This window comes from Alnus glutinosa, chromosome 4 (assembly GCF_958979055.1).
Source record: "Alnus glutinosa chromosome 4, dhAlnGlut1.1, whole genome shotgun sequence".
Classification (NCBI taxonomy): domain Eukaryota; kingdom Viridiplantae; phylum Streptophyta; class Magnoliopsida; order Fagales; family Betulaceae; genus Alnus; species Alnus glutinosa.
The window spans coordinates 35308216-35320584 of record NC_084889.1 but is presented as its reverse complement, the minus strand read 5'-3'; the positions used below and the strand labels follow the sequence as shown (position 1 = coordinate 35320584).

The following is a 12369-nucleotide window of genomic DNA, read 5'->3' as shown; positions in this document are numbered from 1 at the left end:
CTTGGCAATTTGGGTTGTCGTGTCAACCTATCGGATTAGCGTGTCAATCCATTTAACTAATTTGGTAAAAAATGTGTAATTATCGTGTCATAAATATGTTATAAATGGGTTGATAGGTCATAAACGGGTTGGTGGGTCATAAACAAATCATTAACGGGTTCTAAACGTGTCATAAACGGGTCATAGCCTAAACCTAAATCTTATATATTCGTGTCGTGTTCGTGTCGGAATTTGCGGGTCGTGTAAAAATTGCCAAGCTTGGTACAAGTGATTTTTTTTTTTTTTTTTTTAAAAAAAAAAAAGAAAAAAGAAAAAAAGAAAGGAGGAATCTAACTATAGCGATAGCGAGGCACCGGGCACGACTGTGATGATAATGAAACCAAAGTGAATTTTTTTTTTGTTAAAATTTAAAGAGCAAAAAAAGTACTTAACCCTATTTATTTATCGATTGGTTTGGTGGCGCAAGAAAGAGGGAGGGAAAATCTCAGATTCCCGTGAGTGTCCACGGATTCCGGAGTCGAGAGAGAGAGAGAGAGAATGGAATTGGAAGCAGTGAAGAGATACCTGGAGAAAGGAGGAAACAAGAACGCATCCACAATCGATGGACTGCCTCTCAGATTCTTCGAACGCTTCACCATGCAAGGCCTTCGTCTCGATCTCATCGAACCCGGCCGTCTCATTTGCTCCTTTAAAGTCCCCAGCCGTTTACTGGTTGGTTTCTTCTTCTTCTTCTTCTTATTCTCGCAGCACACACCACAGACGCGAGTCGTTGGTTTGTTTGACACTGATCCATTTCATTGTATGAGAAAACAACCTTCGTTTTAAGCATCAGGAAATGCCCAGAAAAAAACAAAGCAACAGGAAATGGAATTTTTAGACTCTGATTTCTGGGTCGCCCTCTGAATTTAAGAATTTTTTGGTAACCCAATTCTTTTTATGAAACATCAATCAAAATTTGACCTTTGGTGGCTGAAAATGGAGGGTCTAGTTCGAGGTCCCTTTCTGAATCCGAAATTTAACTTTAACCCACTTGTTTTATTTACCGTATGAATGATAGTAAAAAGATCATGACCCTCCGTCCGGTTAATGATGAGAAAACTCGGGAAAACAAGAGAAAGTAGACGTTTGTGGGTAACTTCAGGTGAGGAACTTGGAAGTGCTTTTCTTGCTTTTCACCACAGGCAATATCTCCTCTTGAAAGCAGGAAAATTACATGCAAAGTCTTCTCTTTCTCTCTCTGTCTCTGACACCGTTTCTGATCATTGTTTTTATTTTATCAAGAACACCGGCAATTTCTTACATGGTGGAGCAACGGCAACGCTGGTGGACTTAGTGGGTTCAGCTGTTATATACACTGTTGGAGCTCCAACAACCGGAGTTTCGGTGGAGATCAATGTTTCATACTTGGATGCTGCTTATGCTGATGTGAGTTTTTACCCTTTTAGTTTTTTATTTTTTTTAATAATCACTGTAGTATAAATTGAAATGTGTCTATCAGATTTCAGAATAACTGGTTGAGTCTAAGAACGAAGAGGGAAACTGATATTGTTATATGCTTACCAGTACTGCGTGCATTGTGGCAATACTGGTATTAGTGTTCTTGTTATTTCAGTTTAATTTGCACCTTTTCCTATGCAAAATTGCGCCCTTAGCAAAAATCGCATTTTGGATGTTACTTATTGTCTGGTTGCAAGATCAATTTGGATAGTTTTCCAAAAGAAATCCAGAGAAATAGTTATGAGAGTGACTCGTAGCAAGATATGGCCTCCATTCGTTATATTTTTGTATCCCTTGAGGTTAGAGACCACTCGCCTAGTAAGATTTTTAGCACTTAAACTGGGCTTGAAGGAGAGATAATGGACAGACCTAATTTGGAGGGCAGTGATTACCTTGAATTGGGAACCTGTTTTAAGGAGCATGGCAGACGCTCTTGAAAATATGCAAATCTCCAAGAGAGATTTCGGGTAATGAAAGGAATCGAAGGTTTGCTTACGTATGCTCATCAACAAATTATAAGGCTGATAATTTGGCCTGGTGGGGAGTGATCACGTGACATTAAAAGGTTGATGCTGGATAAATTTATTTTCTTTATATATATATTCTTTTTTCTTTAGGGAAATTACACTTTACCCCCCTGAAGTTGACACCAATTTGCAATTCTGGTACCAATGTTTCAATTGCGTCAATTGCAGCTCATAAAGTTCAAGAAATTTGCAATTCACCCCCTTCTGTCCAATTGTGCTGTCTGATGAAACGGAAATGCACCCACATGTCGCGCACCTGCGTTTTTAGTTCTAACTTACTGAAAATGCTCTCATTTCTTCACAAAACGCACCGTTTTAGTAAAATGAAAAAAACCCCAACTCGTCCCGTACGTGCATGCGTTGTCTTCACTGAACAACACGAAAGATGAAGCTGAAGCAACTAGAAGGCCTCTTTGGTGATCTTCAACAGTTCTCCAACCCAAAGGTCTCTATCTCTCTCTGAAACACCAACAGAGTTTTCAGCATATATAGCAGTTTCTAGATCACTTCTTGATGATCTGTGTGAATTTCTCTGCTTCAGGTGGAGCTGGAGCAATACCCAACTGGACCCCACATTGCCTCTCGCATGCTCTTCACTGTATCTTTCTCTCTCCTCTCTCCCCTCCTCTTTTTTATTATAGCTCTTATAAAAAAACGACATTTAGCTTGTTATCCCTCTCTCAATCTCTCTCTGCTTTTTGCTTCGAGCTCTGCTTCTTTGGATTCATTTTGTTCGTTTGTTGATCTAGGTCTTTGTCAATAACGAGCTAAAGCTATTTGACAATCTATTAGCAAAAGTTACATGTAACTTTCAAATTTGAAGTTGAATATGTAAAAAAAAAAGGGGTGCTGTGGAGGACAGACATTGAGAAGGGTTTGCCTCTGTTAAGTGGAGCAATAGGATGTGAAGCATGAAGTTCATGCTCATGTTGTGGCCTCTGTTTTTGTTTGTTAAAACAGAGGAGAACATAGCCTCTATTATGGAACTAGACATGCACGTGAAAGGGTTCTAGATATAGCTGTGCCTTTTCCTTTAGGAGTCTGCAGCAAAAGCTCACAAGATTTTCTCCAATAAAGGGCACCAAACCGAGATGCATGGGATTTTGAAATTTTCACAATGACCTGGGTAGCCGATGTGTTTTCGCATTTAGTTTTATTTTTGTTCTTTTCTCTTGAAAGTGAAGAGAGGCTGGACTTGAAAGGAGGGTAGAGTAGTCATTTTGGCTTCTTCAAGCACGTGGAGCCCGTAATCTTCACCCCCAGAAGGTTGGTGTTAAGAAGGCGCTGGTGTTTTACGGCGGGAAGCCTCCTGAAGGGATCAAAACCAATTGGATCATGCACGAGTACTGCATCGTCGACAATAACAATAGTAGAAGATGGAGTTATTCCCGGCACAACCAGATTTGTCGCTGCAAATCAGCCCTCCAAACAGCAAACCCACAACAGGTTGGAGGAGAGAAGAAGACGTGGATTTGGGATTTTGGAAGAGAGCTTTGGACTCCAGAAACACCATGTCATCAATGGTGAAACCCGACAGTTCCTGTTTCGAGCTCACCTTGTCAAATCAAAGGGCTTCTGAGTCCCTCGCCAACCATAACCACCATCACCAAAACGGTATTAATTGCGGCAATCTTTTCCAGACCTTTCAGAGAAACCAGTTCCCTCATCATCACCAACTACCAGCGCAGACTCGTCCGAAAGCACATAACCACACTCGGCCGACAGCACCAACGGCACCAGATCAAGAAGACGCTCTCCGAACCAAACAGAACCGCCGAACACCATTGATAACCGACAGACCACCATCGTACAGATGAAGAGAGGAGGATGGCTTTGAGGAGGGACATGTGTCCCAGGTTCATATTCTACGGTTTGGGGAGGCCTAAAGTGTTTTGATGTATTTTTTGGGGTTTTTTTGGACAAAACGGTGCTGTTTAAATGAGGGCATTTTTGTCCACCTTTGTCTAAAAAAGGCATGTGCGTGGCATGTGGGGTCACTTCCGTCTTTTTAGACGGCAAAATTGGATGGAAAGGGGTGGATTGCAAATTTCTTGAACTTTATGGGCTGCAATTGACGCAATTGAAACATTAGTACCAGAATTGTGAATTGGTGTCAACATCAAGGGGGTTAAAGTGTAATTTTTCTTTTTTCTTTTTTCTTTTTGATTCATGTCTGGTGAGATGTCTTCCTCATAGAGTTGTTTTGCCCTTCTGTAAAGAGCTTTAATCTCCTTATTACTTTTAAAGGATTACGTCCTTATTTAGAGTTAAATGGCAAAATATTGAGTGGCCATTGTGAAGTAGGTTGATAAGCATTAGACTTCAGATAATTATTCAACAATAAGCACTAATAAAGGAAAAAGGCATTCACAAATATAGATTATAGTATTGTAAGGGGCATATTTTATGATAAAAATATGAAAGGTATGAGTTGAAGCTGTGGATTTGATATGGGAAACCTGAGCATAGTTACGCATAATGGTATGTTTATTCTTTTTTTTTTTTTTTTCTTGGTAGTCGTTTGCCTATGTTATCAAGTTGTAAATCTTGGATGAATATATTGGTTTTTGATGTATTTGTTCAAATCTTGTCAAGTGTCAGCAATTATGTTCTCTCTAAAACTTATGGAAGTTGTTTTGCTAAAATATCAAATCGGCTTTTGGAGTTTGGAAATATGGAGCGTTTTTCCTCCTTTCCAGGGTCCCCTTTTAGCATTTTCTTGCAGCAACTTACGTCTTAGATTTTGAATCAAATATTGCTAACAAATTTTCTTGCTGTGAATGTAGGAGGAAATTGAGATTGAGGCTAGGGCTTTACGTGTTGGGAAGGCTGTTGGAGTTGTCAGTGTTGAGTTGAGGAAGAAAAAGACTGGCAAAATAATTGCCCAGGGTCGTCATACCAAGTACCTTCCTGTCTCTAAGATGTGAAAATTTGCTTTTAATTTGCCTTTCATTTGAATGTGTTGTAATCGTGTCTTCCCCTTGAAAATCAAACAATGTATTTATTTATGAATATGTTGTAATCGTCCGTTTACTCCTACTTGAAAGCTAGAAATGTTTAAGTCCACACGGTCTTCAAAGCGCGAATTATTTCTCTCCCTCTAAATACACCACATAAGGCAAGACAGAACTTATGGATTTGTTTCTTTAAGACTCTCAATCAATGGACAGCCATCGTGGACTTGAACATTTATAGAATTCATGTTTTTCTTGATATTTTTTCTTCTACTAGCTAGGGGTTTTTTTGTATACTTCTTATGTACTTAAATTGCACTTTTTAATGAATTGCGTTCACCTATATATATATATATAAAGTATGTATTTTGCCTGTGCTTGTTAATGATCACTTTAGGTCTGCATTATCGGTAATTGCTTCATTCAAGGTTATATACGTGTATCCTTGCCACATAACTTTTAAAAAGAAAAAGAAAAGAAAAGAAAAGACAATGAATTACCTAGGCTCCCAATTTTTTTCCTTGTGTTTTGAAATTTAGTAGATTGGAAGTGGTTGATTTGCTATCTGGAAAGCATTTCTATGGAGTGAGTTTTACTCTTTGATTTTGGGAGATTTAGACCATAGAACTTCCTGATGATTTATCATATTTGGTTAGGAGTTGCTGAAATTTAATGGATCCAAGGTGTAATCTAGAAATGGATTCTTGAAGCTTCAGTAATCTACTTTACAGTTTTTGCATTCATGAATTTTTTGGAAGTAGGTACTTGAAGCTTGAAGAGACTGAGTACAATGATTGGAAATTAGTTAGAACCGCGAGCAAACGATAACACATAATTCGCTTTGTATTAGCAAATGAGGACTACAAATTCTGTGGATGATCAAGCCAAGCCAATTGAGAGGGATTGGATTAGGGTTGACCATTTTTTACACGACCTGCGAATTTGATATGAAACCAACCCGAAATTAGCAGGTTAGGGTTGAAGGGTTTGATTCGTTTAATTAAATAGGTCGGGTTAGAGTTGACTTGTATAGTTTTTATATAGTTTTATACCCATGTCTTGACACGATCCAAACTCGACATTCAATGTTTAGGGCTGTCAATTTTTGATACGACCACGAATCCAATACGAAATGAACAAGAAATTAGCGGATTAGGGTTAAAGGGTCTGACCAATTTAATTAAATAGGTCGGGTTAAAGTTGAACCGAACTCGACAGACAAATATGAAATGTCACCCCTAGTTGTTGAGGGGGGGGGGGGGGGGGGGGGGGAAGGGTTTTGGGGTTGAGAGAGGGTTAGCTCCATGTGTAGCCTATGAGTACCTGGCCTTAAATCAGAAAGCCATACAAAATTAGTAAGAACTACTTGTGAAGATTAATATTTAAACAGTGGTTTCTTTCCATAAGAACGTTCCAAAAAGATTCACCAAATGATTACCTACGGTGTACAATCAATCAGTTCATGAGACCCATTGTTCTCCAGTTTCAGAGCATCTTCCAAGTTTATCTTGCTTCTCATGGTTCTCCTCCCCATTCCTCCATTGCCCTTCCTCATCATTGCAGCAAATTCCTCGTAATCAATTCGTCCATCCTGAAACATTAAGCTTCGTTATTGTTCTGATGCTAGCATAGGTTCCTAGAAAGAAAGCTGTATATATATATATATATATATATAGAGAGAGAGAGAGAGAGAGAGAGAGAGAGAAAGAGCTCTTGATATCATTTGATAAAACCAAGAGAGATACTGGCTTTTTTTGTTGTTTTCTGTTTTTCAAAACAAAAATGTTATCAAACAACTCAAAACACAAAACGTTCAAAACTATTTTTACCTTTATGTTACATCACAACACATTTTCAAACAAAAATTACCCTCTAAAAAAGCATTAACAAAAAGGAGCCACGATTTCTCAAGTAATAGGTTTATGGAATCAATTCACTTTATGGAGGCATAAAGCTATTAAGTTCATTGGCACTATCTTGAAATTTTGCTCCGTAAAAAATAACACAAATCTAAATGGATTAACTTACATTATCTTGATCAATTTCTTTGATCATTTCATCAAGATGGCCTTCACTTAAACCAAACTCTTTGCAGGCTTGTTGAAGCTCATCAATGGTTATGTAACCACTACTGTCCTTGTCAAAAAAATAGAAAGCTGACAATAAGTTCTCTCTCTCCAACTTATTCAAGTGTAGAGTAGCAGCAACGAATTCACCATAGTCTATGGTTCCACTGTTATCAAAATCTGCCTGTCAAAAACACCCAAAGCTAAATTATTTGTCCAGGCCGGTATCAAGTTTAGATGACTAGAAGAAAGATGGCATCAGAACTACTGTAGAGTAGATCAATGGTGGAGACTATATTCTTACTGCAGCCATAAGATCCTTGATCTCAGATTCCATAAGTTCAGAGCTAACTTGCTGTAAGCCGCCTTTAAGTTCATCCAATGTTATTGTTCCACTGTTGTCTGTGTCCATCCTTTTGAACCAATCTTTCAAATCACCTATTTCTTCTGCAGAAAGCCTCTCAGCTATAACCTGCAATTGCGGTTGAAAGTTTGAGCTCAATTTACACATAAAAATGTCACCATTGTCTCTTTCTATCCATGAATTATGCGTGAGAATCACATGCATTTGAATTCAAGTCAGACTGAATTGAAAGAAATTTCTTCAGCCCGTGTGTGAGGGCGTCTTTCCAGAACATGAGGGTAGCAATTGAAGATAACGCAAGAAATCCATTCAGATTTATGTAAAACTAAAATATGTAATTTCTAATCTATTTGTGTCTTACGCGCAAAGCCATCTTCTTAAGCTTGTTCATTGCAGAGAATTGTTCCAGGCGTGTTAACACTGCAGAATCAAGAGGTATATCTGGAGCAATGTCGTCTACAATCCACGGGTGGCCTGATACAAAAGATCAGTTTAGTATAACAACCTTATACATATCAAATGTAATTAATCATGCTATGACTTGTTTAAGTATCATTTTCTTATAAATGCCAAACAGACCTTGCTCATTTGAGTTTGACTTGAATCTTTTTATTGTGCTGAATCAGGATCCCCAACAATTTACTGCCCGAATTGCTAGCAATCTGGGCAGTAAAATTGTTGAAAATCTTTATTCGTCTCGTGTTATTGAATATGGATGGTCAAAATTAGTACTCACTCTTTTTAGCTCAAACTCACTTAATGCTTGGAGATGTTCATATTCAATAATAACAGAAAACGTCATATTAGGCAAGGCAAACTCTGGTTATTTCTAGTGAAAGACTTTACAAAGGAGATCAGGAGCTGTTAGCCTTGTCTTTGGATCCCTATCAAGCATTTTCCGTATGAGATTCTTGGCACTGTCTGAAATGCTGGGCCATGGTTCAGATTGAAGGTCTAGTTTTCCTTGTAAAATCTCTTGAAAGATCCCCCTTTCAGATTCTGTAAATAAGAAAGAAAGCTCTTATCCATTTCTTCAGTAACAGATGTAGCTACCAATATATGAAGTCGGAAAATGATTTTTGCACGACCAAAATGCATAACTCTTACACAACTTGAGACACATTGGTAGGACCCATGCATGGTAGTCCAATGTGTCTCGATTTGTATAAGAGTTGTGCATTTGGGTTGTGCAACAAACACATCCCTATAAAGTCAGAGATAACTACCGGCCCAGAAAGGTGGCGTCCCACTTAACAATATGTATAATATAACTCCCGCGCTCCATACATCTATTTCAGGTCCATAACACTTGCGCAACACTTCTGGTGCAACATAGCATGGACTCCCAACAACTTCAGAGAATATTTGACCTAAAACAAAATTATACGAAACCGGTAATTCACAACCATATTACAAATAAATTAGGAGTCGTAATTTGTGTTTGCGTGTCCGGTTCAGATTGTGTCAAAGCATGAGTTATAATTTTATAAGAGTATATGGGTTATCGTTAACCCAACTTATTTAATTAAGGGATAATTGCATCACTGGTCCTTGGGGTTGGCCTAAATTACAAATCACTCCCTGTGTTAAACTATAATTACGAATTATTCCCTGAACTCATTTTTCGTCCACCAAGTTAACAGATTCGGTTAGTTTGTCACGTCATATCTAATAGGAAATCGATACGTGGCCACCCAAGGCATAGGGGAGGCCGTGCGCCACCTGAAGACATGGTCGGGCCACCTCCTGCAACCACCCCTTTGCTATTTTTTATTTTTTTAAAAAAATAAAATAATTTTTAAGTTTTATTTATTTATATTTTTTTATTGTAATAGACACGTATGGATTTCTTATTGTATATGACGTGACAAACTAACAGAATCTGTTAATTTGGTGGACGAAAAACGGGTCTAAAGAGTGATTCGTAATTAAATGTGTTAGACTCATCAGGCTTAACTGTTAACTTCATGTTGGAGTTCATGTCGTATTCGCAGGTCATGCAAAAAATTGTCAATTCTTATGTGTTGTGTCATGTCAAGGTATAAGTATAAGACTATATAGGTTGATCTTAACGTGATTTATTTAATTAAAAAAATAGTTAGACCTCTCAACCCTAATACACTAATTTTATGATGGAACCATAAAGTAAACATATATACAACATTCTTGGAGTTGCCATGCCGGACGCACTCCATGTCCATTGTGAGACATGAGCCTTGTTTCCCATGTACGTGCATTATTGTCTGAACATTTTTGAGCCCCATGACCTTAGCATCAATCCACGGTCGGTAAATTCCATCTCCGAGAGAATTAATATTGTACGTAGAGGAAAGGAGTGGCGTCTAATCATAAATAATTGAATGAGAGAAACCCAGAATTAATATATAACTATTTACTTGTATCACACTTAAGCAACACTTGGACCCAGGATACAGATTTCAGCAATTTCACATGATTAGTAATTTGAACAATAAATATGATAGAGTATTTATTGGGTTCACCTATCTATCTGAATAGGTTTAGACAGTTTGTTATCCATTTGTTTGGAAAAAATTTATAATGATTAAGAATATAAATTTTTTTACTTTCATTTTACATATCTTAATTTTTTTTTTTTTATTAACTAATTCATTTCAAGGAAATCCGGCCAAAACAAGCATCTTTTAGGAACTATGAATTCCCGGAGGGGGAAGAGCGTAGCAAAAGAGGGTAACGATCCGTCTATTCGATAGGTTATTCTTGTACCTTTCAATCAATCAGCTGTTTTTGAAACTTACTGAATGAATGTCTATCTTTTTAGATAAGTGAACCTTTAAATATTCTCTCATATTTTGTACATGAATTGTTAACAATTCAAACAGTAAATTAAGATCTTCATTTATTCGTTGAGATCTGGATCCACTACTTTATTTGGTTAGATGGATTCCATAAATGATCTCTCATAATTACCTACTCGAATTCTCTCGAATTCGGACAAATAATTATAGAAGATCCTAATGCCGTTTAAGCATCTGAAGATGACTCAAAACAACCATTTAAATTCACATATGAGAAGAAAAAAAATGTTAAAGATTTAAAAAGAAAAAGTAAGAGTGAGTTTGGCCCGTGATTTTGCAGGCTAAAAATACATTTAACAAGAAAGAAAAAAAAAATCGCAAAAGGTATTACTTTTGAAGATGTTGAAAAATTTATGTTTTCAAACCACAATTAGGGAAGTGCGTTTTAAAAAGCGCATGATTTATATATACTTGGAAGCATGATTTTATCAAATGTTTAATAGTATTTTTAAAACTCAATTTAATCAACTGCATGCATTTTAAAACTAACGGACACTAAACATAAACATAATTAAATTTGAAGAACAGGAAATTAAATTAAGGTGGTTAACCTGGTTTATAGAATACGGAGAGCCCAAAATCAGTGGCTTTGAGAGCGGCAGCTTCGTCGTCACGATCAAACAAGAAGTTCTCAGGCTTGAGATCTCTATGCATGACTCCATGCGAATGACAGGCGTCCACAACCTCAACAACCGTCTTCATCAACTTGGCAGCCTCTCTCTCACTGTAATTCCCCTTCCTTACTATCCTACGCAACAGCTCCCCGCCTTCACACAGCTCCATCACCAAGTGCACAGCCGCCGCGTCCTCGTACGCGCCTCGGATCTTCACCACGTGCGGCTGCTCGGACAAGCGCCGCATTATCTGAATCTCCCTCAGAACGTCGTCGTAGTCCTCTGTGTACAAGAGCTTGCGCTTCGGGATTGACTTGCACGCGTAGTTTTCGGCTGTGGAGTTGTCTGTGCAGAGGTATGTCGTGCCGAACTGTCCCTGCCCGAGCTTGTGACCGATTCTGTAGAGGTCTGCGAGGTTTTGAGTCTGGTATGGAAGAACCCATGTGGGTTTTGAATCTCTTGGTGGCGCAGCTGAGCTTGATTTGTTCTTCATGATCGAGAGCCAATGTCAGGTATCAGAGAAGACTGAAGAGAAAGCTTCAACTTTTAAGAGGCCAACCAGACCCTACTGTTTACTCTTTAGGTTTTTGGAGAGAAGGAAGAAGACTTCCATCTCCGAATATTCTCTAAATAATTAAATTCATTATTTTGGATTATATTTTTTTATTTTATTTAATAAGTGATGTTTTAATATTATATAAGAAAAAATATCTTGAATTTGAACATTTGTCTAGTTCTATTATTCACATCTTAATTCAATTAAATATTTTATATGTTGAGTCCCGCTTATTAAAGAGTACTAATGCTGTTTAGTGAATCGGGATCCCTTACAATTTTAAACAAATTGTAAATTTTCAAATTACGTAATTTATGCTATTTCTAGGCATCGAAACGCTTGATAAATGCCACCTATTAAATATGTGGCATGTTATCGACGTAGCCATAAATCACTTCATTTCCAAAATGCTTCTTCTTCACTTTTGTAGAGATGCTTATTCTTCAAAAAACCCAAAATATAATTTTTGACTCAGAGCTTTTCTACAACATAGAGAGCAAGAACCTAATGAAAATATACTCAATTCTCAATTGTAACATGTCACTTTTTAATGTGGCATTTTTCAAGTATTTCGATGCTTAAAAATGACATACATTACGTAATTTGAGAATTTATAACTTGTTTGAAATTGTAGGAGATCTAATCATAATCCTGACACTCTTATACGATTGTCATATAAATAGGATGACGTGGCTGTAAAAATTAATTTTGATTTTTGATTTTTATAAGTACTGATTTAAAGATTGATTTTTATTACTACATCATCAAATTGCATGACAGTTATATAGCTGTTTATTAAATAGAATTACTCTTAATTAAATAATTAAAGTTATGCTTTATTATTAATTTAAGCTTTTAAAATAATGAACGATTTAACAATGTTTTAATGAGTTGGTCTGCATAAAGTGGAATTGGTACATGTGATTGGTTTACCATTAATGTCGTTTTTCTTGT

General features: G+C 37.2%; 2 protein-coding genes across 4 annotated transcripts; one reads left to right on the top strand and one right to left on the bottom strand.

The window, feature by feature from the left end:
• The first annotated feature begins 424 nt into the window (after positions 1-424).
• Positions 425-8003, top strand: LOC133865795 (uncharacterized). Of its 3 annotated transcripts, none has more exons than XM_062302271.1 (4): positions 425-711; positions 1282-1425; positions 4811-4926; positions 7805-8003. In XM_062302271.1, exons 1-4 carry the CDS (start codon positions 538-540, stop codon positions 7824-7826), a joined length of 456 nt encoding a protein of 151 aa, XP_062158255.1. In that variant the 5' UTR covers positions 425-537; the 3' UTR covers positions 7827-8003. The 3 variants fall into 3 exon arrangements, with proteins under 3 accessions (XP_062158255.1, XP_062158254.1, XP_062158253.1); XM_062302270.1 differs by lacking the exon at positions 7805-8003 and adding an exon at positions 5038-5110 and having other exon boundaries at positions 426-711; positions 4811-4983; XM_062302269.1 differs by lacking the exon at positions 7805-8003 and having other exon boundaries at positions 428-711; positions 4811-5308.
• LOC133865793 (calcium-dependent protein kinase SK5-like) lies at positions 6339-11423 on the bottom strand. The gene is made up of 7 exons (XM_062302267.1): positions 10797-11423; positions 8635-8778; positions 8255-8407; positions 7770-7882; positions 7349-7516; positions 7007-7228; positions 6339-6569 (listed from the first exon to the last, which is right to left on the bottom strand). Exons 1-7 carry the CDS (start codon positions 11350-11352, stop codon positions 6417-6419), a joined length of 1509 nt encoding a protein of 502 aa, XP_062158251.1. The 5' UTR covers positions 11353-11423; the 3' UTR covers positions 6339-6416.
• Positions 11424-12369: the final 946 nt, after the last annotated feature.